Source organism: Eumetopias jubatus, unplaced genomic scaffold (genome assembly GCF_037043125.1).
Source record: "Eumetopias jubatus isolate StellerSeaLion01/CBP00866 unplaced genomic scaffold, mEumJub1_p1.0 scaffold_8, whole genome shotgun sequence".
NCBI lineage: Eukaryota > Metazoa > Chordata > Mammalia > Carnivora > Otariidae > Eumetopias > Eumetopias jubatus.
Window position 1 is genome coordinate 84,301,407 of NW_028274814.1, and position 27,314 is coordinate 84,328,720.

At 46.5% G+C, this 27,314-nt stretch overlaps 2 protein-coding genes and 1 long non-coding RNA gene across 3 annotated transcripts; 2 read left to right on the plus strand and 1 right to left on the minus strand.

Annotated features, from left to right (window-relative positions):
- The first annotated feature begins 541 nt into the window (after positions 1 to 541).
- Positions 542 to 20,318, plus strand: RAB5B (RAB5B, member RAS oncogene family). The gene is made up of 6 exons (XM_028110811.2): positions 542 to 622; positions 14,795 to 15,057; positions 16,169 to 16,320; positions 16,589 to 16,711; positions 17,280 to 17,373; positions 17,703 to 20,318. The coding sequence occupies exons 2-6, from the start codon at positions 14,895 to 14,897 to the stop codon at positions 17,816 to 17,818; spliced, it is 648 nt and encodes a 215-aa protein (XP_027966612.1). The 5' UTR covers positions 542 to 622; positions 14,795 to 14,894; the 3' UTR covers positions 17,819 to 20,318.
- On the minus strand, positions 13,069 to 22,178 carry LOC114214938 (uncharacterized). Its single transcript, XR_003610515.2, has 3 exons — positions 21,980 to 22,178; positions 21,026 to 21,075; positions 13,069 to 14,696 (listed from the first exon to the last, which is right to left on the minus strand). It is a non-coding gene; the product is annotated as an uncharacterized LOC114214938 (long non-coding RNA).
- SUOX (sulfite oxidase) lies at positions 20,445 to 26,551 on the plus strand. The gene is made up of 4 exons (XM_028110810.2): positions 20,445 to 22,355; positions 23,899 to 23,955; positions 24,226 to 24,403; positions 24,642 to 26,551. The coding sequence occupies exons 2-4, from the start codon at positions 23,909 to 23,911 to the stop codon at positions 26,049 to 26,051; spliced, it is 1,635 nt and encodes a 544-aa protein (XP_027966611.1). The 5' UTR covers positions 20,445 to 22,355; positions 23,899 to 23,908; the 3' UTR covers positions 26,052 to 26,551.
- Positions 26,552 to 27,314: the final 763 nt, after the last annotated feature.

The following is a 27,314-nucleotide window of genomic DNA, read 5'->3' on the forward strand; positions in this document are numbered from 1 at the left end:
CTCAGGTGAGATGTTTCTCTTTCCGCCGCCAATTTGTCATAGAGGGCAGGGCCCGAGGGTCAGCCCCCGCCAAATCCAGGGGGAGGGGCGAAGGTCGGCAGCCGCCTTCCTAAGGCTTCTTTCAACCCCGCCTTGCCTGCCATTCAAGTTTCGAATCTTCCCAGTACTGGTTAAAGCTTCACTTTGACCCGCCTCCATCACTCACCTGATTAGATGTTTATGAGTCAGAAGGCGGGGTCATGAGGGTGTCGAGATATTATTGGTTGACATGTACGCCTATCAGCAGTGCACCGCCCTCCGCTTCAGAAAGCTCGCTCTTTAATGGCTCCTCTCCTCGTCCATCTTCAGAGTTTCCCTCTCTATATTGGTCTGGGGCCCCGCCTGTCCAGTCCCTCGCTCGTACTCGTTGGTGAGAGCGCCGGAAGAGGCCCGCCTTTCTCCAGAGGATTGGCGGATTAGTGCGCACATCGCCCACCCTTGATGGTAGGCGGGTAATCGTGCTATTGGCTGGGGCCCCCGCCCCAGGACGAGAGGAGGAGGAGGGGCAGGAGGGTTTGGTTGAGCTGCAGCTGTTTGTCTGTTCGACACAGGCTTGGGCCCGACGGGGGAGACGGAGCCCCAGGTACCGGGCTGATGGAGCCTACAAGGGCAGGGGCGGAGGCGCCCGGGAGAGGAGAGCAGCCTGGCCTGAGAGCAGAGGCGGGTCTGGGCCTCAGCGAGGGGTCAGAGTGGCCCACTGGAGAGGGGAGCAGGGGGCCGGACCCCGGCAGGCCTAATGGGGGCGCTGAGGAGGGGGTCGGGCGGGCTGGGAGCCCGAAGTTGGTGAGGCCTGGAGGCGGCCGGGTTCTGTTGGCGGGCCAGGGGCCAGCGCGGGAGGCCCCGGGCTGTGTGAGGGCAGAGGCAGGCCTCATACTGAACAGCGCTGAAGAGGGAGGAGCTGGGGGAAAGGGCTGGGGCCATGGGTGAGGTAAGCCCATTTGCCGGGAGGTGAGGAGGGGTCAAACCTGACGCCCGGTCTGCGAGGGTAACCCGGTTGGGGGTCTCGAAATGACCAATTGGAAGGGCCTGAGAAGGCTTCCTAGTTGGGTAAGGGGCATTCTCTTCAGGGAAAGTGACTATTATAAAAATAACTAGGGTGCCCCTGAGTTGAGCCGAGAGGGATTTGGGTTCATTGAGGGAGAACGGAGGCAAAAGACAAAAGCTTTACTAATCTAGAAGACTAGTTGGAGAAGTGGCCCCAGGGCCTGGTATCAGTTATGGGAGCTTCTGGGAATGCTCAAGGGTGGGTCGGAGGATCTGGGTCTTGGAGGACCCACTCTTTTGTTCCTCTTCGTATCGAGATGTGGTAACCTGAAGTTTTTGGGTACTCCCGGGGTAGCTAATGAAGACAAAAGTTAAAAAAAAAAAATTCTGTGGCTGTTCGCTGTTCCAGACTCAGCCCCTACACTTTCCCTTGGCCTGAACTGGTTTAGGGTGCAGTATCTGTTTCTTGTTACCAGTCTCAGCTGGGTTAGGGTGCAGTCCTGTGAAAGAGCTAAGAAGTTGGATTTGGGGTGTGTTTGTTTCTTTCTCGCTTAATAATCTGGTCTATGGTGGATACTGTATCTCTGATCTAGAAGCAGGGGATCAGTGATTTTATTATCCGCACTTGAAAGGGGCTTAGAGATCCCCAGCCACAAGATCTTCTGACCATAGTTGGTGAAACTTTGTGGGACTTACACTTGGGTATTTCCCAGGCAGGTAATGGTTAGGTGGAACCAAGCCTGGAAATAAGAGGTGATATCACTGAGGAACGGATTTGAGGAAGAGTGAGAAATTCCATTCCAGAAGGTTGGCATCACCCCTGTTCTTTGTCTACTTCATGAGGCCAGGTTTCTGGGCTATTAGAAAGTTGGGTCAAATGCCTCAACAGTGAGGCATTTGAGGAAGGGGGTGAGTAGAGAAAAAGAAGATGGATTACTAAAACACAGGAGTCTGCCCTCCCCCATATATTTTTAATGGTCTGCTGACTTCTTTAGTCCCCCATAGATTGGAGTTTATTGGATTTTCCCTTATTATACTTCCTCCTTTTACACAAATGTATTTTATAACTACATTTCCTCTGAATTACAAAAGTAATATGTACATATTTTAAAATAGGATGTACAGAAGTGTACAAAGTGTAAATCTTCCCATATATTCCTCTCTCATTTGTCCAAAAAGGTCAGAGACTAGAGACAGCAGATCAGACTAATCTCACTTTGCTTTGGGGATGTGCCACCAAAGGCAATTCTGTTTTCATGTTCTCACCAAACTCTGGCCTCGCATTCTTTCCAGTTTTCCCTTCTGGAATGATACTCTGTTATTTATTGTGCTCCTTTCACGCTCATTTTGTCTTCCTTCTATCAAAATCAGACAAATAGGTGTACTCTAGGTTATCCTTAAAACACACACACAGTGCCCCCTGCCCCCAGTTGTGCACTGGGTATCCTAGGAAATGCCCAAATAGATGGCCAGTACTTTTTTCTCTCTTATGAGCAGGAAAGGAACATTAGGTGAATCATTTGTTTAGGAGAATTATTGGATCTTTGCTAAAGTGAGGAATTTGAGACCTCTATCTTCTGGTTCATGGTCTGTGCATGTTCAGATTATATGACTGTCCTTTCATTAACCTAAAAGATGATGATGGTTCTCCTAAAGGGCCTCTGTATCTGTCTTTCTGTAGTGATGTGAGAAAACTCTCAAGTTTCTCTGGATTTGAAATTGTTTCCTCTAAAACCTCAGTACAGTTGGGACATTTCATTCTACTACCTTATTAATTGAATTTGTCCTTACTGGCTTTAGAAGGCTCTAGTGTGCCCAGCCTTTGTACAGTGCCCCCAGAAACTTTGATTATGTACCCCAAGGAGTTTTTATTTTCCTTCTTCAAAGCCAGTCCTAGAGAAAATTGTGTGTGTGTGTGTGTGTGTGTTGTTTCTATAGGCTTTGCCATTTTCTACATCCTGCTGGTATACCTGTCCCTTTCTTCTATACTTTTTTTTTTTGCTTTTCCACCCTCCTATTTTTTAAAAATTTTTTTTAAGTAGGCTCCACGCCCAGCAGGGTTGAACTCACGACCCTGAGATCAAGACCTGAGCTGAGATCAAGAGTAAGACATTTAACCCACTGAGCCACCCAGGTGTCCCTCGACCTTCCTCTTAATCAAAGTCTACCTTCAAGAAACAATCTGACACAGATCTAGAGTTAAAAACTATATTTGGAGAAGAGTGCTTTCCCCTTATTCTTCAAGTCATACTTGATTACAAGTTATACTTGTAACTCTTAGTTTTCCCCGGAGCAAGGATTGCTTTTCTATAGTTTGCTTGTTTGTATGCATTGATACGAATTTGACTTCTGAGGAGGCATAGGGTAGGAGAAGCAAGTGTGTAGACTGCTCCCTAATCCTAAAGCATTTCAGATTGGAAAGTAACCAAAGTGTTAGAACGATGAACTTAAAATAAGGAAATGCAACAGCCCTCTAAGAGGAAGGATACCTTAAAACCCTACACAATACACTCCCACTTCCCAAGAGTGTTGTAGGAAAGATTTAGTCATTGAACAGTAACTGAGCTGAGTAAGGTGCCAACCAGGTGAGCAAAGTGTATGCAGATTTCTGGGCCAGATTGTGGCTGTGGTTTAGGGGCAGTGGGTACCTTTTCAGAATGTCCTCTAGCTCTGATGATTTGGGTTTTTTTTTAACTTGTGTTTCTCAAGTTCAGGAATAGAGATAATGTCCCAAAGTTTTTGAACAATTAACATTAACTGAAAACTCAGGGAACTTTAAGCCACAGTTGCTTCAGTGTTAGGGTGGGAGGGCTGCATATTGGGTATGATTAGGCCATCTGAGCATAGTAACGGGTGACAGGAAAAGCAGTTAGCCCATGTGAGTTGCAACAGTACTTTGTGGGCTGGGTCCCAAGGGGGCCCTCCATCCAAGGGAGATCACAAAGAGGCCAGGGAGAGAATTGGTTTTCTGAAGACTATTAAAAACATTCCCAAATGGAACTGAGTGAGAAGCTATCCAGATGACACAGAAGGGGAGGAATAGATGAAGGAGGGAAGCAGGACTGCTTTAGCATTAATTAATTTAGGGAGCACTTAATGAACACCTACTAGGGACCAGGCATTGTGAGTCAAAATGACATTAAACAAAATAGTCACACTTCTTTTTTTTTTTTTTTTTTAAAGATTTTATTTATTTGAGAGAGAGAATGAGAGCACGAGAGGGAAGAGGGTCGGAGAGGCAGACTCCCTGCCGAGCAGGGAGCCCAATGCGGGACTCGATCCCGGGACTGCAGGATCACGACCTGAGCCGAAGGCAGTCGCTTAACCAACTGAGCCACCCAGGCGCCCCAATAGTCACACTTCTTGAGCAGTTCATTGTTCAGCAGAACAGACACACACAATTAACTTATATAATGTAGTAAGTGCTGTGACAGAAATACCATCTTAATACTGCAAGACCCCAGAGGAAGCAGTGATGAATTCTGCTAGGGTGAGAGGGTAATTATGCAATTTTACAGAGAAGGTGACATTTAAGCTTAGCCTTAAAAGATAAATTAGGAGTTTACTAGGCAGACAAAGTGAGGAAGGGCATTCCTAACTTTTCTAGGTCAATAATAAAGAACTTGTACTACCATGCTGATAAGAGATAAGCATGCTTTTTACCTTTTGGGGAAATATAAGGGAGAGAGTGGGGAGAAGTGGAAGGACTCTCATTTAAGACCATGACTCATTAGTTAATCTTGGATCAACACAATGAAAGAGCTGAGCCAAGTAGTAGAACTCTCAGTTCGAAATTTTAGTAATTTTGGGTTGAGAGTTGAAGGTATGTACTGGCTTTTGCCCTGTCTTCCCTAATCAGTAAATCTCTTAGATTAGGCCCAAGGTCCACAGACCCTTGTAAAAGTTACCACTCTTTCCCTATCATCTTCCATTAAGTTATTTCCATTTCAACCATCCTCGCACGGTTGGTGAAGACCTTCTAGAGATGCATAGTAATGAGAAAGTTATGTTAAAAGACTATGGAACTGGAATCCAGTTCTCAGGGAAGGCCTGGGTCTAGCTACCTTGTTTTTAGTCCCAAGGAAGTAATTATCTAAACTGAATAGAGGCAGAAACTAATCAGTCTGAACTCTTCTTTCTGCCCTGGTGTCCTTTCCAGAGTTCAATTCAGAGTTAGCATCTCCTGCTTCCTTAAGAGGTATAGTGGTGTATTAAATTAGGAGTACTTGCTAAAAGGAGATTTAGCTGTCTGTATGAGAACACCTGGCAAGTTGATTAACATTATTTGTAATAGCTGTCTGTATGGTAATACTGGCAAGTTGATTAATATGTGCCTCAGTTTCCTTACCTGTAAAATACAGAGACGGAACTAGACCTCTAGACTGCCTCTTAACTGGGAAACTGATCTTATGGGGCTGACATTTGGGTATGGGCTAGACTCCAGGGGCTATATATCTGGAAGTTAGTCTCTCTTAATAGGTAATAGACTTCTAAAGGCTTCATAATGTGGTTGACATAGAGACTCAAAGATATCATGTAGAGGGGGGCCTGAAGAATAGTCTTGTTCTAGCTGGGATCAGCAAGCTAAGAAACCTTTCCTATTTATACTTTCCTGAGATGCTGGGGTGCTGCCCACACTCAAGAACTTGCCCCTTCATCCTCCACCTTACCCCTCCCCAGTGGGCTGATGCTGTGGCCATCCCTAAGTCCTCCCTAGTTAATGGTCATTTGATAAATGTTTTTTGTAGAGCTGCACATCGAAAGGAAGTCAAATCTGATTTTTTTTCCTCTTCCAAACTGAAAGGGTTGAAGGGAAGAATAACTTCCTTGTCCTTTTTTTTTTTTGCCTCAGGTTTGAAGGTAATCACACCACTTGGCTGGGTGGCTGTGGCTTATTTTTTGTCTTTGAATGGATCGTTGGCCTATTGTCAACTCTTAGCAAAAAAAAAAAAAAAATCACCACTAGAAATCATTTGAATTTTTTTTTAAGGTTTTACTATTTATTTGACAGAGAGCGAGCACAAGTAGGAGGAGTGGCAGGGAGAGGGAGAGGGAGAAACAGACAGGGAGCCTGATGCGGGACTCAATCCCAGGACCCTGGGATCATGACCTGAGCCGAAGGCAGCCGCTTAACCAACTGAGCCACCCAGGTGCCCCAAATCGTTTGAATCTTATGTATATTTCACTTCTGTACCCCTGATCTTTTGAAAGCCTAGCTATTGCATAAAAAACATGATACCCTTATATGCATGTTGAGATTAAAGATCAAGGCACAGTGATGGGCATCCCATCAATTACTGTGAACAGGGAAGGTAAGACATATTATTGAGGTGATACACTGGGGTAGGAGGTAGTTTTTTCTTTTTTTTAAGATTTTATTTATTTATTTGACAGAGACAGCGAGAGAGGGAACACAAGCAGGGGGAGTGGGAGAGGGAGAAGCAGGCTTCCTGCTGAGCAGGGAGCCCGATGCGGGGCTCGATCCCTGGACCCTGGGATCATGACCTGAGCCAAGGCAGACGCTTAATGACTGAGCCACCCAGGCACCCCAGGAGGTAGTTTTTTCTAACCCAGTAGTTCCTAATCTGTGAGATCCAAGGTTGCTTAGTAGCAAAAAGTTTGCTGATTGTGTCTGGGCTCTGGCTGAGTTTATTGTTGGGGGTGGGGGTGTGTGACAGAGGTTTTGCAACATGAATGTGTTTGTGACTGTTTCCTATCTCCACATTTCCCCTACTCCCTACTGTTTTCCCAGGCCTAGAGCCATGTGTCTGTCTATGAGAATTCAGTCCATTCTAACTCCCATGTTTTCTTATTGTAAAGTAGTAACATTGAGGGTTAGTGTTCTGCCCCTTGGATCACATGCTTTGATATAGATGAAAATGTGAGCAGATAATTGGGGTGCGTGGCTGATTCAGTGGGTAGAGCATGTGAGTCTTGATCTCGGGGTTGTGAGCCTAAGCCCCACCTTGGACGTAGAGATTACTTCAAAAAAAAAAAAAGAAAGAAAATGTGAGTGAATAAGTCAAAGAATCTAGTAACTTTTCCTGTTGTGTATTAAGAGTATAGCATATAGGGGCGCCTGCGTGGCTCAGATGGTTAAGCGTCTGCCTTCAGCTCAGGTCATGATCCCAGGGTCCCGGGATCGAGCCCTGCATCGGGCTCCCTGCTAGGCGGGGAGCCTGCTTCTCCCTCTTCCTCTGCCTCTCTCTCTCTCTCTCTGACTCTCATGAATAAATAAAACATTAAAAAAAAAGAGTATAGCATATATATATCACCTAAAGGAAACTTGCTCAGCTTATCATCTGTAGTTTTTTTTCCTATGGTGTCATCTGTTTTCTAAAGTGTGTAGCGTTACGATGGCCTATCTTTTGTTATGAAACAATGTATATGAAGTGCCACATAAATATGTTTTAAAAAATAATTCCTCACAAATTCTGAGAAACTCTAAGAGAAAGAAATTTCTTTTATTTTTTTTTTTTAGGATTTTATTTTTTTTTTGACAGAGACACAATGAGAGGGAACACAAGGGGAGTGGGAGAGGGAGAAGCAGGCTTCCCGAGGAGCAAGGAGCCCGACGCGGGACTCAATCCCAGGACCCTGGGATCATGACCTGAGCCGAAGGCAGACACTTAACGACTGAGCCACCCAGGTGCCCCAAGAGAAAGAAATTTCTTAAATGTACCCAGAAGTTTGTAATTGAATTAAAATTCTGTTCTTTACTACTTTTTCCTACTCCCCTCCCTCCCCAAAGATCTTTACAGATAAGGAAGCTAGGGCTCAGAAAGGCAAAGGGAATTAAGTGTCTAAGATCACAGTGGGTTACAACTGGCAAAGCAGAGAATAAAACTCAACCTTGCTTGATTCCAAAGCCCTTACTGACACCACATGGGACTGCCCCGGTATAGTTTAGCTTTCCATTTTCATAATTGCGTCATAACTTTAGTAGCAGGGTTGGAGAATCCTCTGACCCCTGAGGAGCTATATTCAGCCCTCAGCTTCATTTCATCTAGAAGTGCTATAATAGTAACCATAGCCTATAGGCTGCACAGAAACTTGACTTTCTCCCATTCTTATTAACCCATCTTTCATTGTCAGGCCTCTCCAAAGCAGTGTTTTTTAAACTTCTTTTTTATCATGACCCATAATAAAACATTTCATACCATAATTCAGTGTGTGTACATAAAGTGAAACATTTTCACAAAATGATTCTTATATGCAGTTTACTTGTTATTTTTTATTCTATTTCTTTTTTCTTTTTTTTCCCCCAAATATGCTGATTATGATCCACCAAGTGATTTCAAGGTCACTGTTGGTTTACAGCTCACAGTTTGAGAATGAAAAGAGTTAAAGAACTGTGACTAATGGTTAAGAACCTAATTAAGGGGCACCTGGGTAGCTCAGTTGGTTAAGCCTCCAACTCGATTGCAGCTCAGGTCATGATCTTGGGGTCGTGGGATCCTGCCTGTTTTGGGCTCCACGCTCAGTGGGGAGTCTGCTTGAGATTCTCTCTCTCCCCCTGCCTCTCCCCTCTGCTCGCAAGTGCTCTCTCTCAAATAAATAATCTAAAAAAAAAAACCTAATTAACTGATTCTTGCAGTACTGGTTCCCAGAATTTAGGATTTTGTGGACCAACTAATTTATTTTTTAAAGATTTCATTTAGGGCACCTGAGTGGCTCAGTCGGTTGAGTGTCTGCCTTCGGCTCAGGTTGTGATTTCAGGGTCCTGGGATCTGGTCCCACAGTTTGAGAATGAAAAGAGCTAAAGAACTGTGACTGGTGGTTAAGAACCTAAATAAGGGGCACCTGGGTGGCTTAGTTGATTAAGCCTCCCACTCTTGATTTCAGCTCAAGTCATGATCTCGGGGTCATGGGATCCGGCCTGTGTTGGGCTCCCTGCTCAGTGGGAAGTCTGCTGCTTCCTCTACCCCTCCCCACTCATGCTCATGTTATCTGTCTCTCTGACAAAAATAATAAAATCTTTAAAAAAAAATAAAGATTTTATTCATTTATTTGAGAGATAGCAAGAGAGAACAGGAGCAGTGGGGAGAGGGAGAGGGAGAAGCAAGCTGCTGAGTAGGGAGCCTGATGTGGGGCTCAATCCCAGGACCCCCGGATCATGACCTGAGCTGAAGGCAGGTGCTTAACCAACTGAGCCACCCAAGCGTCCCTAATTTATTTTTTTTAAGATTGATTGATTTATTTATTAGAAAACGAGCAGGGGGAGGGGCAGAGGGAGAAGCAGACTCCCCTGCAGAACAGGGAGCCTGACACGGGGCTCAATCCCAGGACCCTGGGACCACAAACTGAGCCAAAGGCAGAGGCTTAACCAGCTGAGCTACCCAGGTACCCCTGGACCAGCTAATTTAAATTTGAGAGTTTTTGCTTTCCCATATACGGGTGTTTAGAAAGCTTACTACTGCCTATCAACACCATTATTTTTTAAAGCATTAAAAATTATTTAGAAAGCTTTTATTTTATTTTTAAGATTTTATTTACTTATTTAACAGAGAGAGCACAAGCAGGAGGAGCTGCAGAGGGAGAGGGAGAAGCAGGCTCCCCGCTGAGCAGGGAGCCTGATGTGGGGCTCGATCCCAGGACCCTGGGATCATGACCTGAGATGAAGGCAGACGTTCAACCGACTGAGCCACCCAGGCACCCCTAGAAAGCTTTTAAATATATTTCCTAAAAAAATTAAAAATTTATATTTCCTGTTTAAAAAAAATTGTATAGAATGAAAAAAATCTGAGTCCTTCACATACCACCCTCAATCCCACTGTCCTCAGAGGTTGAGTATGTATCCTCCTATACTGTTTTCTTTCTTTCTTTTTAAGATTTTATTTATTTATATGACAGCGAGAGAGGGCACACAAGCAGGGGGAGTGGGAGAGGAAGAAGCAGGCTTCCTGCTGAGCAGGGAGCCCGATGTGGGGCTTGATCCCAGGACCCTGGGATCATGACCTGAGCCAAAGGCAGAGGCTTAACGACTTAGCCACCCAGGTGCCCCTCCCATACTGTTTTCTATACAGAATTTTGTTGTACAGAAATAGGATCTAACCATGTGTTTTGTTCTACAACTTTTTTTTTTTAAGATTTGTTTATTTGAGAGGGCGAGAATCTCAAGCAGGCTACACACTGAGTTGGGAGCCCAACGCAGAGCTCGATCCCACCACCCCAAGATCACGAACCCAGCCGAAATCAACAGTCAGGCACTTAACCAACTGAGCCACCCAGGTGCCCCTCTACAACTTTTTAAAAATAGGTCTCAGAGGTTTTTTCATATGATATATATATTTACCTTTGAGAGGAAATTAATACTAAGAAAGTAAGAAGTTAGGGACGCTGCCCCCTCTGCCTGATGCTCCCCCTGCTTGTACTGTCTGTCTCTCGGACAAATAAATAAATAAAATCTTTAAAAAAAAGAATTTAGAGATCTTGTTATAAAGAATATTCTTTTAAATTGGATAAATTTAGGGGCACATGGGTGGCTCAGTTGGTTAAGTGCCCAGCTCTTGATCTCAGCTCAGGTGTTGATCTCAGGGTCGTGTGTTCAAGCCCCGTGTTGGGCTCCATGCTGGGTATGGAGCCTACTTTAAAAAAAATTTTTTTTCTTGAATAAATTTAGCTTTACGAAAAACTTGCTATATCGTCTCTATTATCATTTCATCATAAATCACCAAAAACTTCATCACAAAATAGCCTATGTATATCTGGAATCTTAGGACTCACTGGCCTGAGGAATATAAAATACCCAGTAGAATCAGAGTAATTTCTTACATTCCTCTATCTTAACCCAGTCTACTTTGGGACTTTTCTGAGTTCTCACTTCTATCTCATTCCCCTATTAACTTCCTCTTTACACTTTTGTTTTTTCTGTTTTTTTCCTCTACTTCTTATCAAGCCTGCTTTTTAGGACTATATTAGTTAAAATTAATATTGAGATATACTTTAATATATTAAGTTGATCTTTTCTGTGAATCAGGGCCACTAAATAGCAATACTTATTTTTTAACACTATGCTAAACACATCTTTTCCTTAATCTTCATTGCTACCCTATGAGGTAGGCAGTTTTTCCATTTTATAAAGGTGGAAGGCAAGGCTCTGAAGTTTTCTTGATGTCATTAGTAATGATTAGTAGCTTAATATTCATTGAGCACTTGTCAAATACTTTAAGTTATTTCTGTTACTGGGGCACCTGGGTGGCTCAGTCGTTAAGTGTCTGCCTTCGGCTCAGGTCATAATCCCAGGGTCCTGGGATCAAGCCCTACATCAGGCTCCCTGCTTGGCGGGAAGCCTGCTTCTCCCTCTCCCACTACCCCTGCTTGTGTTGCCTCTCTAGCTGTGCCTCTCTCTGTTAAATAAATAAATGAAGTCTTTAAAAAAAAAATTAATTTAATTCTCACATCAGTTTTATGAAGTAAGTGCTCATAAGGCTATTATCCCATTTTACAGATGAAATGAATGCACAAACAGATTCAGTAACTTGCCCAAAGCTTCACAGCTAGTAAGCAGAACTGTAAAAATACACCCAATGAATTGGACAGTCTTTGTTCCTCTGCACTGCCTCCTGTATGATTTTTCTGCTTGTCTGTCTTTACTGTCTTTTCTAGCTTTACTAGAATTACAGATTGTTACTAGAATCAACCTTGGAGAAAGAAAAGATTAATTTGAACAAGGTACAACCCAAGTAATACTTAGGTTTTGGACAGAGGTTTTGCATGCTCTGATCATGCTAATTCCTTTGAATCTCATAGTCCCTTTCCCCTCCGAGTCAGAATGATGAAATACATTCAGGTTTGGATGATTAGACTCTCAAAGTCTCAGCCTCTGTCTCTTCCTCCACCACCAGCTTTCCAAGCCTCTCGAAAGGTAAAGATAGGTAGTTCAGTTTATTTTCATCAGATGTTTATTGCTTGAAAATTTACCCCTATGGGGCGCCTGGGTGACTCAGTCGATTAAGCGTCTGAGTCTTGATTTCGGCTCAGGTCATGATTTCAGCGTCCTGGGATCAAGCCCCGTGTCCACCTCTGCACTCAGCACAGAGTCTGCTTAGGATTCTCTCTCCCCCTTTCCCTCTGTCCCCCACCCCCCACGCTCTGTCTCTCTAAAATAAATAAAATCTTAAAAAAAAAAAAACCCACATCATCCTCTTGAGACTCCTGCATGTGTTTAAAAGGTACACCCTCTTTCTTTGCCTCTAATATGGAGGGCTACAGCTGTTAGGCCCATTTAGTGTGGAGAGTTATCTAATCCCTAGGCACCTGGAAGACAGCTGCAAGTTGAGAGTAGGTCAGGCCTACTGATTCTTCGATTTGATAGATTCTCACACTTGGAGAGGTGGCAGGAGCAAAGTGAAAGAGTGGATGCTGAATGTGGTCTGTTGTCTGTGGTCTATTTTTCTACTCACCTTTGACCAGAAATGAGAAAGGACAGATTTTCTGGCAAATAAACCATGGTTAGGGTTTCAGAAATGTCAAGAAGACTACTGGTTATATATGAAGGATACGGAACCAGAAGCTACCCCTGCCCTTAGGGAGGGGTGACTCCTCTCATACCCCTAGAGTAAATCTTTCATTTTGAAAGCTAGAAAAAAGATGGGGGTCAGGGGGAAGGACAGCACCAGGATACTGGGGATCTAGGGCACCTGTGGGTGCATTTGGGTGTTCTTCAGGCCAACTAAAAGTTGATTGGTTTGGTGGTGCCTGGGTGGCTCAGTCGGTTAAGCATCTGACTCTTGATTTCAGCTCAGGTCATGATCTCAGGGTTGGGAGATGGAGCCCTCTGTCAGGCTCCGTCCTAGGCTTGAAGCCTGCTTAAGATTCTCTTTCCCTCTCCCTCTGCCCCTCTCCCCCTCTGAAAAGGGGTGGGGGATGTCTCAAAAGTTGATTGGTTTGCTGTTTTTTTGAAGACCTGGGGTGGGGGGCCTGGGGTGAGCATCTGGCTTTTGGTTTCAGCTCAGGTCATGATCTCATGGGTTGTGGGATCGAACCCTGTGTGCTGCTCCAGGCTCAGTGGGGAGTCCCTCTGCCCCTCCCACTCATGTTCTTTCTCTCTCAAATAAATAAATCTTTAAAAAAAAAATTGACCTGGTGGGGAATTAATGGGAAATAAACTTATTTCACACAGTTTTCAGTCTCTCCATTTCAGCTCCCTTGGCAGTTGAGGATTATGTAGTAGGGCAAACTCCACTTCAGATGCAATTCTTTTTTTTTTTTAATATATATTTATTTGAGAGAGAGAGAGAGAGGGCCTGATCCCAGCACCCTGGGATTGTGACCTGAGCCAAAGGCAGATGCTTAACCGACTGAGCCGCCCAGGCGCCCCCAGATGCAATTCTTACTGTTCCCCATTCTTGCCACTGAGTGTCAGTTGCCTGGGACGCTGTCAGTGGGATAACCTTTTAATGATGGATGATTTTATTTTATTTTATTTTATTTTACTTGTTTATTTTTTTGGTGCAAAATGGTGGTTTATTAAAGCACGGGGACAGGACCCGTGGGCAGAAAGAACAGCTGCCCCGGGGTTGTGAGCGGTGGCTGATAATATACTGTGGGGTTGGCGGAGGTAAGGAAAAAGGGAGGTTTCCAAAAGAACTTTCTATGCTAAAGAAGACTCACAGGATACCGGAGGCCTTGCCATTGTTAAGGTTGTTTACCCCTCTAGTCAGGCATTACACATGAAGATAGTTGGGAACTTCCTGCAGGAACATTACACTCTGCCCACTTCAAGTATCTGTTGATGGGCTGCAAGTTATAAAGTCTTTAACTGTATCTACATTTCCTTCTGGAAGCTAGGTTATTGATGATAGTATCAAATGCTTTGTTCTTGTAGATTGCTAAGACATTTGTTAATGAGGGAAACTCTCTAAGTTAGTTTTTCCTTTAGGGCAGCCAGAAGTGCCTGAGGAATGTCATATATATATCCCATAGGGGGGTGGGTTGTGGGGTGTCAGCTTCTGCTTTGTCCTCAGCTTGCCTTCTGTTCCCTTATCATTCCCCCCTGAACAATTTGACTCTTAAATCTTTAAGGTTGTTGAAGGTGGAAGGTCTCATCCTCTGTAATGTCTTCCTGCTGAACAGGGGCGTAGAGATGTCCCTACCTATGGGTCAATATTGGTCAGCTGGGGAATGTATAAGGGAGTTACAAAAGGGGGAGGCAGCTGAATCCAACGCTGTCAACATCGATGAACCTCCTTGAGTGGAAAGGATCATCTGTTAGCTGGAAGTTATGGCGGTGAAGAAGTCTTGACACTGGTGAGGCTGCTGGGAACTCTAAGCAAGGTATCAGGCCAACAGTTCCAAGGGGTTTTATGGCTCCAGGTTTCATAAAGTCAACCTCAGTTCCTTAAAGCTGCTGGGTCATCTGAGTCTATGCATGTCTCTCTCAAATATGACATTCCAGTCAAAGCCTTGGTAAAATAACCAATGTTTCCAGTGGTGTCCAATTTTCCATGGAAGCTGAGTCCAGATGTAAGACTCAAAGCCCCATGTTTGGGTGCCATATGATGGGGTTCTGGGATATAGGCGAAGTTCAGTGGGGTGGAGTCCGGAGCCGATGACCAAGGGAGAATTCTTGAGATGTCTTTGGTGCAAAATGGTGGTTTATTAAAGCATGGGGACAGGACCCGCGGGCAGAAGGAGCTGCTGCTGTGGTGGCTGATTTTAATTAAGTCTTCCTAGGAGCAAAGAAATGAAGAGATTTATCTTTTCTCTAAAATGGATTGCAGCTGCAATGTCCCTGTGTTTAATTATACCCACTTTTTTTTTCTTGCAGGACTGTTGAAGTCTGAAGTCCCCTCCCCTTCCCCCTTCCCCCCTTTGCCGCTTTGTGGCATCCCCCTCCCTCCACCCTTTCCCATTCTGATAATCTAGCCATGACTAGCAGAAGCACAGCCAGGCCCAATGGGCAGCCCCAGGCCAGCAAAATATGCCAGTTCAAATTGGTCCTGCTGGGTGAATCTGCAGTGGGGAAGTCTAGCCTGGTATTACGTTTTGTCAAAGGGCAGTTCCATGAGTACCAAGAGAGCACTATTGGAGGTGAGTACCTCAGGGAAAGAAGAGGTTCAATGTTTAGTGAGGCTTTTGAAGGGAGATCTAGGTACCTGTCTGTGGAGCTGGACTTTTTAGCTCCTTGGAATGGAAATCCTTTGTAAAACAAAAAAACTGCCATAATGACAAAAAGTAGGTATATGTTTGTCTCCTTGCTTCCTAGAAGAAAATTAGAAAGGTTGACCATTGCACACCAAGAAAATCACTAATTTTTTAAATCTCAGTTTGTCTTCATCCCACTTTTTTCTTAATCCATTTGAAGTTCAGTTGAGTGTCATCTTGAGCAGGGTTGGTTTAGAGCAGTGATTCATAATCAAAAATGTATTTCAGAATCACTTGGGGAGCATTTTCATCCTGTCATGCTTGGGCCCTACCCTAGATCTACTGATTAGTATTGGAAATAGAGTGAGATTGGTGGAGGTATAGACATGTATGTTGGGAAAAGCTCCTTAGATGATTCTGATGCACATACCTGGTAAAAGAGAGGCTAGAACTAAATACAAAAGATAAAAGGCATCTGCCTTTCCCACCTTTGCTACCTTCTACCTTCTGCTACTCCCAAAATAGGGCCCTAGTTCAGTAAAAGAACTTTTATGAGAACTCCCATGTTACTCCTTCCCTGCTTTTACTAGTCACCTTGGAAATGTGTTCTTGGACCAGCAGAAGATTATATAAAAAAGTAATAGCCAAATAATACTGATAATAGTGGGATTTGCCATCAGGCTATAAGTCTTCTAATTAATTATTGATGTGACCTCTACCTGAAGCTTATTTTCTGTCATCATCTCTTACTCCCCTGTCTGGGTTAGAAGAGAGATGACTGGTATAAGTGTCAGTTCTTCTCCCTAACCTTCATAGTTTATGTGCCCCCATTCCTTAGGTAGAGGAACTTCTGGCAGGAAGGACTTAGCCAAGGGCAATCTTAATCCTCCTTCTAGGACCTGTACATAAGGAGGGGAATGCAAAACCTTTTCCTTAGCTCAATGACCTGGGTGGTGACTGGTCTTAGACAGAAATTGGAAATATTGTGAAGGGGGCTGGTATTTTCCCATTGACCCTCCTACTTACAACTTCTTCCCCTCCATTCTCTCATCCATAGCGGCCTTCCTCACCCAGTCTGTTTGTCTAGATGACACAACGGTCAAGTTTGAGATCTGGGACACAGCTGGGCAGGAACGATACCATAGCTTGGCCCCCATGTACTACAGAGGTGCCCAAGCTGCCATTGTGGTTTATGACATTACTAATCAGGTAAGTGGGCTGAGAAAATTCTCTTGCTTTTATTTAGAGGAATTAAGTTAGGGGTGGAAGAGAAAGCTGGTTCTTGAAATAGCAAAATAAGAATATAAATTACACTTCCAAGTGCTGGTAAGCCTGAGGTAATGAATTACAAAGACACAAGTGGTTTCAGTGAGGGAAGCCTGCCTGGGAGAGGTGAGTTTTGAGACTGGGTTTTGAAGATGATGGACCTGGATTGGCAGTCATTCTGGCCAATTCCTCTCTTCTCATGTTTTCCTAGGAAACCTTCGCCCGAGCAAAGACATGGGTAAAGGAACTACAGCGACAGGCCAGTCCTAGCATCGTTATTGCCCTGGCGGGGAACAAAGCTGACCTGGCCAATAAGCGCATGGTGGAGTATGAAGTAAGATGGCCCAGAGAATCCCTCCGTAACACACTCCCTCTGTGCTTGGGACCTTTTTTTTTTCTTTCATAAACCTGCCCTCTCAAAACCTCATCTGAGGACATTTATCATCTCATTCCCCAGTTCCACACCAAGCTAAATACAGCAACACTGTGACCCTAATGACAGCCAGGAGATTTTAGAGGAGACAGAAGAAAATTGCAGAGCAGAGGGGTAGGGAAATACCAGCTATGGGGGTACCGATCTGAAAATGGGAAAGAGGGAGCAGTTGAATTTGAGGTAAGGGACTATTCAAAAAGCCCCCAACCAACTCACCTTCTCCCTCATAATTAAGATTCCTGACACCTGCTTGTTGGATTAAGTTGTCTAGACCATGAGTTATCCTTGAGGGAGTTGTCACCAAAATATGAGTCCAGGACCAGCTGGCTCAGAGGGGCAGTTAAAGGGAGGGAACCTAGGATATTGCCTAGCTCTGGTGCTACATGGGAATTCTGGTGCTACGTGGGAGTGGAAAGGCAATACTTGTTCTACCCTATATTCTGAGTACTGGTACACCCACCCCTTGCAGGAGGCCCAGGCCTATGCAGATGACAACAGCTTATTGTTTATGGAGACTTCAGCCAAGACAGCTATGAACGTGAACGATCTCTTCCTGGCAATAGGTAAGGTCAGAGCAGCCTGGGATCTTCCTGTCTTTTTCCCTGGCCTCTAGACAAGATCACTAACCCAAGTCATAAAGGTAGAGGGGAGTGTCTCCTCTTGTGAAAACTTTAGGTATGGAAATATCTTAACTTTCCATTATGACCTCAGTCCTTTGGCTGCGGGTTTAGCCCCCTCATCTTCAGTGTAGTTTACAAGTGAACCTTCCCCTCTTCAAAACGTTCTTTTAATCTCTCAGATTTCTCCCTTCCCCGTCTCTCCCCTACCCATAGTCCTTTGGAGGGATGAGTAAAATCGACCATACTTTTTTCCCTTCTCTTTTTATCTCTAGCTAAGAAGTTGCCAAAGAGTGAACCCCAGAATCTGGGGGGTGCAGCAGGCCGAAGCCGAGGCGTGGATCTCCATGAGCAGTCCCAGCAGAACAAGAGCCAGTGTTGTAGCAACTGAGGGGGTGGCTAGCAGCAAACAAGTATGGAGCTAGCACGAGAGCTAAGAAATAACCTCCACCCCCACCCCTCAGCACACAGCCCCTACGGTAACAGCACACTGAGCCCTGGCTCCCAAGGGCTGCCTCCTGACAGCTCCGTCATGGCACTTTTTAACGCTTCAGCAACCAACACCAGGCAGCTGTTGCCACTGGCCTCCTACCCCTACTGTGGGGCTTGGGGGTCAGATCCCCCAGGACTTACCTTCCAAAACAAACTTTCTTCACTTTGTATTATAGGTGCAAGACAGTGACCTACTTACCTTTCCTCCTCTTCCTCCTCCTCATTTTTTCAGAAAACATTTTTTGTCTCCTGCCCCTTCCCCTTCTGCTTTTGGTCAATCCCTGTTCTTGATCCCCTTTTCCTCCTCTCCCCAGGATGGAGAAGGTGGTGAACCCAGGAACTAAGGAAGGAGGTTTCCAGTTCAGTCACATTAAGGCTCAGAGCAGGAGGGAGTAAGGAAACAGGTCCTCTTTTTTTTTTTTTTTTTTTGGTTGGAGTTTCTCATATTTGAAAACACTGCAGTCTCCATGAGTTGGCCTTGTGGAGGGTGTTTCTAGGTAGAGGTGAGAAAGGGAAGGCAAGCTCTCGGGGACTGGGTAGTTGTGTTGTTAGCTAACTGGGCAGAGGTGGAGAAGGTGGAGATGCAGTGTCACCTTTGGCTGTGGAACTGTTCCAAGGCCTAATTTCCCCCTCACCCAGCCTCTTAGGTAGCTCCTCCCCCACAGTGGGGGAGACTCTGGACCCCAGAGTCCTCCAAAGAATCTTCACTGGTTGCCTGCATCTTTGGCTCTGCTGTGATCTAATTAGAGGAGGGACCAGTTTCTGATACCCATCCTCTGATTTATACATATGCATTTTTCCCTCCTCTGGCCTTTAGATGGCCCCAGCCCCAGCCACTATATTCCCCTGCAGTTTGCACTTTAATTGGTGGTAGTTCACTTGGGATACTTGTGTTATGGGGGGTTTTGATTGATTTACCTGCCCTCTCACCTTTTTAATTAAATGGAACCCAAGGTAGTATATATATGAGGTTTTGGGAGGGGCTGTAGAGAACAGGACCAGTGGCAGCTACTCAAGCCCAGTCTCCACTGCTTGCTTCCTCCAACTCTGATTCTTAACCTGTATTCTTGCCAACCTAGCTCTCGAGTATAGGTTTGCCTTTCCTGGGTGATTAACTGAGCAACTAGAGAGCAGGCTCAGGATAGCCTAGGCCATGGTGTGGGAGTGAAGAGGGGTCAGGCAAGAGGGAGGAGTTTCCTGTCCTTTCCTAAGGTTCATGTTCAATGATCCACCCATTACCATGTCTTTTCTACTTCCCTGTAAATAGGTATGATCTTTATTCCCACTGTATAGTCTGTTCTGTCCTCCACCTCCCATCAGGCCCTATATCTTTTCTCCTTTGTTAGTATCTTCAGTTTAGTCCCTCCATCCTTATCCTCATACCCACCCCCAGCCGGTGGTTTAATCCACGTACCACTAGGGGCTAATACCACAGAGGCCTACTTGTGGCCCCCTCACACTGTAACACCTGTTCCCGTGGATAGGGGACAACTGGCACTGAAGGTCCATCACAGCTGTCTCACATCACCAGGGGACATGGGTCCTTTCTAAATCTCTGGCCACTCTTCACATCCTTCATCAGGTGTTTTAGGATGTCTTTGGGAAGCCATCAAGGCAAGAGAGAACTCTAAACTCCTTGTTCCAGCCCAGAGTTTTGGGAAAATTGGGGGAAGTAAGATAGGAAAGGTCACAGTGACCTAGGATTGGAACCTTTCTACCCTTTGGTTTACAGACTGCCTTCTGTCCCAGAGCAGCTGAAAAATCCTTGGAGCTGAGACTCTGAAGGACCCAGCTTAGGTTCTTCCACTTAAGACTCATTTCCCTTCCTTTTCCAGGGGCAGCCTTAGTTCCCGTGGCCCTGAAACACACACACATGTTCCCCTTCCTTTCCCAGCACCCACCAGCCTCCCAAAGCACTCAGTGCATCCTTACAGTGGAAGAACTGGGATAGCTCTCCTAAATTCCTTAGAAATGAAGTTTTGTTTTGTTTTGTTTTGTCTCTGTGCATCTTTCCCCATGGAACAGGAGTGAAGTGTTTCATTGCCTTGGGGCTGGGAAACCATTTCTCCAGGCTTCTTCTCCCCTCCCCAGCCCCCTCAGGAACAGGATTGGCCTTAGCTTCTGGGCCTATCTGCTGCCTTCCTTCTATTTCCTACCAGCTTTTCTGCTTTCCTTTGAGCTCTCTTGGGCTTGGGGATCTTACTTTTTATTTCCCAGCTCTTCATTTTTTTTCTGATCAGTTTTTTTTTTTGGGGGGGGTGTCCTTTTTTTTTCTTCTAAGAAAGCATTTGCCTTTTTCCCCTTTTCTTCCTCTCCCAACATAACAATCGTGGTAACAGAATGCGACTGCTGATTTACCGATGTATTTAATGTAAGTAAAAAAGGAAAAAAAAAAAAGAAAAGAAAAGTGTATTGGAGTGTTGCTTTTTTTTCTTTTTTCTTTTTCTTTTTTTTTTTTTGCTATTTGATACAAGAAATTTGGAAGAAAGGGCATCCAATGTTTTATTGAATCAGAAATACACCCTCTCCTACATCTTGGTATCTCCTTATTCCCTTTAATCTTTTCTTGAATAATGACATAGCCCAATTTGGAAAATATTCCCTTTATTGCTGTTAAACTCCTATTCCTGGGCCACTAGAGAGCTCATCAAATCCGACCTAGCTTCCTTTTTAGGCCTCTTAATGAAATATATATTGGCAGGGGAGAGGGGTGTCTATGGATCTCTGGGCAGGCAACGGATGAGACTGGAGGCAGAGGTGGTATTTGTGAATCCTTTGAAGTATTATGCAAAAGTTTATGTGCATTTCTCCAGCAAAAGGGTGCATTGCCTTGTTAGTATCTCAGAGGGGTCCATGTTAAAGAAGGTTAAAAAAATCATTAAATTTGTGTTTTTAATTGATCATGTGGCTTCTACCCCAACAGGAAAATTTCTCCTAGATCTCCTGTTGTTTGCTACTGTACGTGAAGCCCTTCAGTCCATCACAGTCTAAGTGGAGGTGGATAGGGGAGAATGATACAGAGAAAGATTGGGTATTGTTGCGGAAGGACAGGAAAGAGGACTGACGTCAAACAGAGCTGGCATTGCAGTCCCATCTGCTAACTTACCTGCTGTGGCCTTGATCAAGTTACTTAGCTGCTGTCTGCCTCAGTTTCTTCTGTAAAATGAAAAAAAGTTGAGGTTTAAAGGTTAATTATGTAAAGTATGTGTGGGGCACACAAGGTGATACTGTTATTAGGGAGAAGTCTTATCCTGTGGCTTCAGACAGTCCCTAACTGATTTCTCTGTAACCTTGGGCTGAGCCTGTTTTTCAAGGCTGGTAGGATAGGTTGGGCATCACACCTCGCCAGAGATTTAATTGAACACAGCTGAGTTGGAAGTCTTTCTATTTCCAAAAACTCTAGGCCAAAATCACCTTTTACCTGTCAATTCCCTTTTCCTTCTATCTCTTAGTACTCCCTCCAAGGCTCCTTGATTCCTGGCAAAAGCTCTAGTTCACTTTAGAGCAGAAAGGGAGAGGAAATGATCTTCCAAAATTAAAGACGAAAACCTTCACTTAAAGGTTGTAGTTCAACCTTCTGAGCTCTAGGGGGCAGTGTGGACACGCTTGCCCCAGGTTCACAGCCAGCCAATAACTAAGTTTTCAGTCCCGCACCAAACAATAAAGGGTAATTGCAAACGTCGTCTTTGTGCTCTCTACTCTGAGATTATGAGGGATTATAATCCTACTTTGGGGTGTTATGTTATTGCTCTCGTTATGACCAATGATTTTTTAATTGACTTAACTAAGGAAAAAAATGGCTAGCTATATTATTGGTTCCATAATTTGGTAAGAAAATCAGCAAGTCCAAGGGAACTCAAAGTCTTTGAACCACTATTTAGGCTTCACTCCAGCTCTTATTGTTGGATATAAGAGAATTGAGCGCTTGACCTTGTTTTCACTAAAAGACAAACAAGGCTGTTGTAGTTGCAACACAAACTTTTGTCAAAAACAGGGTAGAGGCGGAGCTCACCGCCGGGAGAAAGACGACTGGATTTCGAGGCCTCTTCAGTGAACGCACCTTGTGTCTCAGCTGTAGGGGCAGGGTGGGGGCATCTCAAAACTTCCCACCTTCAGCCCAACCTTTGGAGTTCTCGTCACCTTCCATTGCCCAGTTCCGGACAACGGTGAGGGTCCCATTCCTTGTCGAGCGGGGATGGAAACAAAACAGCCAGCCTTAGCTCGGAGCTCCCCTCGTGGCGCCCTGCCTGCCTCAGGCTCAGGAGGCGGGCACAGCAGCTGGGAGGCGGCCCGCGGCCAGCCAATGGCTGGGGGACGAGCTGAGGCGAAAGTGGTCCTTCACTCTGGACCAACGTCACGGTGCTGGCCCCGCCCCTTTGCCAGCCGTCGTCTGGAGCCGGGCGGGTAAACCAGCGGCAGAGCGGACGCCGAACCCGGTAAGGGGGTTGGGGGGCTGGGAGAGAGAAGAGGTGGAGGAAGGGCTGGTAACCTGGGCGATGGCCGGGGCCTTGGGACCTGGGAGTGCTCCGAACCCCGTGGGTTCGAACAAAAACTGCCAGTACCGCCTCCACTCCCGCTGCCCAGCTGCTCCTGGGGGCGCGGTGCGCTGCTACGAGACGCTGTTGTGCCAGCAGCTGGGCAGTGGCAGGGGACTGGGTGCTGGTGCTCTGGGACTGGATATACCCTCCTACCTAAAGTGCCCCTGGGGAGTGAGGGGCCACTACCCGCACAAGGGGTGTGGCATCTGTTTTGGAGCCGAAGGTTGCTTCTCCCAAACCGGGGACCCTGGGCTAACCAAGTTCACCTGTAAGTCAGCCCTGCTTGCACCACTCCAGCCTGGTTATTATAAGTAGGCTGCTGGCGTCGAGGGCAGGTGGGGCGGAGAGGAAGGATCTCAAGGCCCAGGGGTAAAATGCAGACTCTGCTCCTGCTCCTATTGCCCTCGCCCTTGCAGTTTCCCTGCCCACCCCCCTCTGTAGCATTTCACCAGCAATTGGGACTTTTCTCACTCTTCCCTATTTTGGCATTCCTGGGGTCAGTGATCTGCTCCGTGCTCTGAGGAAGGAACTGCTGCAGGGCAGAGTGGAAAAATTACTTCTTCCCTAGCCCATCCCCTGACACTGTGGCCATTACTTCCCAGTTTGCTGAGTTCACAGGAATGGCATAGACAAAGTAGGGGTGGGGACCCTGGATTGGGGTCCACTTCCCAGCTGGGTTCTATTTTCTTTTTCCCTAAGGTGGTAGAGGAAAGGAGGGGACTGAAAGGCCTTCAAAGACAACGTTATTACTTGTTTGCTCCTCACAGCTACTCTGCTAGGTAGATCTCATTTCATAGATGAGACACAGTTTTGAGAGGCTTGGTATCTTGCCCAGGCAATGGGGCTGGTTAGTAGCCGGGCCGGTTTCACAAACCCAAAACAGTTCGACTCCAGAATCTGAGCTCGTTCATCCCATTAGGCTACCACTACCTTTTTCACCTTTTTTTCCCTATCCAAGTTAGTCTGCCCCTCAGTTGTCCTCTGCTGACTTTGGAAATAATAAACCAGCAGACTGGACTGTAGATATTTTGGCTTCTGTCCTTTAGGCCCTTGGCCCCAAACATTGTTCTCTGTAGTGGACAAAGTAGAGAATAGAGGATGGGAGATAGGTGGTTCTAGAAGACCAACCCCTCCCTCCAGCCCCATTCCCTTCCGTCCTGTCAGCACAGTCTCTCTGAAGTCCTTTAGGTTTTCTCTAAGGACCCATTTGGACACACACACCCACATACACACACACACACACACATACACACACACACACACACACACACTCTCTCTCTCTCTCTCTCTCCCCCATCCTTTGGCCTCATTACCACAGAAAAAGTATCCTCATTTGCTGGGGAGCTCCTTGTTTACCTTCTTCCACTGGTTTCCTCAAGTTGCCCTAATATCATCCCCTTCCAGAACTCCCTATCTTGATCCTGGAATCTTTTTCCCACAGGTCTGCCACAATGCTGCGGCACAGGGCTGTCATCTCACATCTCCGACAGGCCTGCAGGTAGGCCATCAGATCCTAGAACTCGTCTCCTATCCCTTATTTCCCACCCCCAGTATCTTTATGTTGTTTTATCTACCAGATAAGATAGTTGAGATGGTGACTACCGGGGAGGAAAGGGAAAACCATAACTCACCCATTTGCCCCACCCATCCCTGGACAAACAAAGTCCTAACTGAAGGAACCAGTGGCCAACCTGGTAAACCCCAGGCCTTCACTGTCTCTTTCATATGATCGGAACTGTGCTACTAAGAAGACCTCTCTCTCTTTCAGCTTCCAGTCAGTCCCCTCAAGGCTCTGCATTCGGGCCTGCTCTACAAATGATTCACTTCAGCCCCAGTGCCCCCGCCTTGCCTTCTCTGGTGATAACTCCAGCCCTAGGGGATGGAGAGTCATGGGGACTCTGCTAGGCCTTGGTACAGTGTTGGCCTATCATGACCACCGGTGCAGGGTAAGTGGGGAAGGAAGGGACTTCACTGTCAGAACAGAGGGGCCCTACTAAGCTCCCCAACCAACCCAGGCTATTAACACACAGTCCATGGTGATACTGTCTTCCTGCAGAGTAAAGATGGAGTCTGCTACCTCTCTTTCACAGTGGCCATGACTTTATGGGTTGGGTCAGGGTGAACTAGAGTGATTCCTTCTTACTATTTATGTTTCTTTTTGCCTTACCCCTGCCCTGCCTGCAGGCTGCTGAGAAGTCACCACACATATACACGAGAGAGGAAGTAAGATCTCACAGCAGCCCTGAGACTAGGATCTGGGTGACTCTGGGCTGTGAGGTGTTTGATGTTACAGAATTTGTGGACCTACACCCAGGAGGGGCATCAAAGCTGATGCTAGCAGCAGGGGGTCCTCTAGAGCCCTTCTGGGCCCTCTATGCTGTTCATGACCAGCCCCATGTGCGTGAGCTACTGGCTCAGTACAAGGTCGGGGAGCTGAGCCCTGAAGACAAGGCACCCTCCACTTTGCAGACCTCTGACCCTTATGCTGATGATCCTATACGTCACCCAGCCCTGAAGGTCAATAGCCAGCGCCCCTTTAATGCAGAGCCCCCCCCTGAACTGCTGACAGAAAACTATATCACACCTAACCCTATCTTCTTCACCCGGAACCATCTGCCTGTACCTAACCTGGACCCAGAAACCTATCGCCTGCATGTAGTAGGGCCACCTGGGTGTCAGTCACTGTTCCTATCCCTGGATGACTTGTACCAGTTCCCTAAGCACGAGATCACAGTCACTCTTCAGTGCGCCGGCAACCGTCGCTCTGAGATGACTCGGTTCAAAGAAGTAAAAGGTCTGGCGTGGAATACAGGGGCCATTAGCACTGCATGCTGGGCTGGGGCACGCCTCTGTGATGTGTTAGCCAAGGCTGGTCACCGACTCTGTGAAACTGAGGCCCACGTGTGCTTTGAGGGACTGGACTCAGACCCCACAGGGACTGCCTACGGAGCATCCATCCCTCTGGCTCGGGCCATGGACCCTGAAGCTGAGGTCCTGTTGGCATATGAGATGAATGGGCAGCCTCTGCCTCGTGACCATGGCTTCCCTGTGCGAGTGGTGGTTCCTGGTGTGGTGGGTGCCCGCCATGTCAAATGGCTGGGCAAAGTGAGTGTGGAACCAGAGGAAAGTTACAGTCACTGGCAGCGGCGGGATTACAAAGGCTTCTCTCCATCTGTGGACTGGGACACAGTAGATTTTGACTCAGCTCCATCTATTCAGGAACTTCCAGTCCAGTCGGCCATCACAGAGCCCAAGGATGGGGAGACGGTACAATCAGGGGAGGTGACTATCAAGGGCTATGCATGGAGTGGTGGTGGGAGGGCTGTGGTCAGGGTGGATGTGTCTCTGGATGGGGGCCTAACCTGGCAGGTGGCTGAACTGGATGGAGAGGAACAGCGCCCCCGAAAGGCCTGGGCCTGGAGGCTATGGCAGCTGCAAGCCCCTGTGCCAGCTGGGAAAAAGGAATTGAACATTGTTTGTAAAGCTGTAGATGACAGCTACAATGTGCAACCAGACACGGTGGCCCCAATCTGGAACCTGCGAGGTGTGCTCAGCAATGCCTGGCACCGTGTCCACGTCCGTGTCACCCCATGAGAAGGTGAAATGGAATTACCTACTCCCAGAATCATTTTCTCAACCTCTTTCCATACCCATCCTTTTCCCTCCTTACAGAAAAACCTTTCCTTTCATCATCACTTCTTGGATGACAACCCTGTACTATGCCTTCCTAAACCACACATAGATACACACATTGCACATATCCCAAGCAGGCACCAACTCTCCTTTGACACTATGTTATATAACTCCTGTTGTGCCAGGAGTTGAGAGCTGCTGGAGCAGGGGGCTAGAAGGGGGGGAAATTCTGTAGACAAGCACTCTTCTCTTCCTACCCCACCTCCACTTCTAATGTATATCACCATTTTATTTTGCTTTTCTTCTTGGGAGTGTTCAGAGAATGTGTGTGGATATGTGTAAGAAAAGTGTATGTGCAACTTTCTACTGACTTTCTGGGTTGCCAAGAGTTGTGAGGGGTGAAATCCTGCCCCTTTATGGTTCCACTTTTCTAAATACATCAATAAAGTGTTTAAGTATACAACTCTGAAAAAAGATTATGACTTTTGGGACTTCTTAAGGCTGGAGCGTGAGCATGTTGCAGGAGGGAGGTGCGCTGGTACTGGAATATGTAGTGAGATAATCCAAAACAAGGTGGGAGGAGAGAAGGGAAGCTGGTGCAGGGACGTCAAGAAGTGTGACGTCCTTCTCTGAGGTCGGCCGGCATCTGTAGCGTTGCTTAGGTGACTGACCTCAGAATACCTCCAAGAGAGATTTTAAAAATTGACATTATTAAGCTCCTCCTCGCCCCTCCCCATTCCTACACTTGGCAGGAATGGCAAAGAATGCTGAGAGGTTAAAAACAGTATTCTCTTAGTAGGGGCCGGGCAAAACTTGGCACTAGGGGCAGATGTGCCAGGGCACGTGGGGTGTCCAATGTGCGCCTAGTTTGCAAATCAGATGCAGATGAAGGGGCAGTCATTGAGTTACCCACCGCACGCGACCGCGCCTCTCCGACTTGAATCTTTCGGCGCTCGGCTACTCTCCCCTAGCTCTTCTCCCTTTCCCCCAGCAGTCTCCCCGGCTTGGGGACGCTCGGTGTTCAGCCACGCCGCCTGTCGCCTGGTAGTGGGACCGGAAGTTGTTCGGGGGAGGGGGGACGGCCGTGATGGGGGGGGTTGGTGGGGGGGGCCGGTCCCTCCTCAGGTGAAGCCGCTGATGGAGATGGAGCCGCCGCCGCCGCTGAGCGCCCGGGTCCCGGGTCCGGCCCGGTTGCCGCCGCCTTAGTGACCCCACTTCCCCCGC

Bases quoted from the DNA above. Each gene is read 5' to 3' on its own strand.
- RAB5B (XM_028110811.2), top strand. From the start codon at position 14,895: ATGACTAGCAGAAGCACAGCCAGGCCCAATGGGCAGCCCCAGGCCAGC. The intron at 16,321-16,588 runs GTAAGTGGGCTG...ATGTTTTCCTAG, and splicing joins TTTATGACATTACTAATCAG to GAAACCTTCGCCCGAGCAAA. The intron at 16,712-17,279 runs GTAAGATGGCCC...CACCCCTTGCAG, and splicing joins AGCGCATGGTGGAGTATGAA to GAGGCCCAGGCCTATGCAGA.
- SUOX (XM_028110810.2), top strand. From the start codon at position 23,909: ATGCTGCGGCACAGGGCTGTCATCTCACATCTCCGACAGGCCTGCAG. The intron at 23,956-24,225 runs GTAGGCCATCAG...TCTCTCTTTCAG, and splicing joins CATCTCCGACAGGCCTGCAG to CTTCCAGTCAGTCCCCTCAA. The intron at 24,404-24,641 runs GTAAGTGGGGAA...CCCTGCCTGCAG, and splicing joins ATCATGACCACCGGTGCAGG to GCTGCTGAGAAGTCACCACA.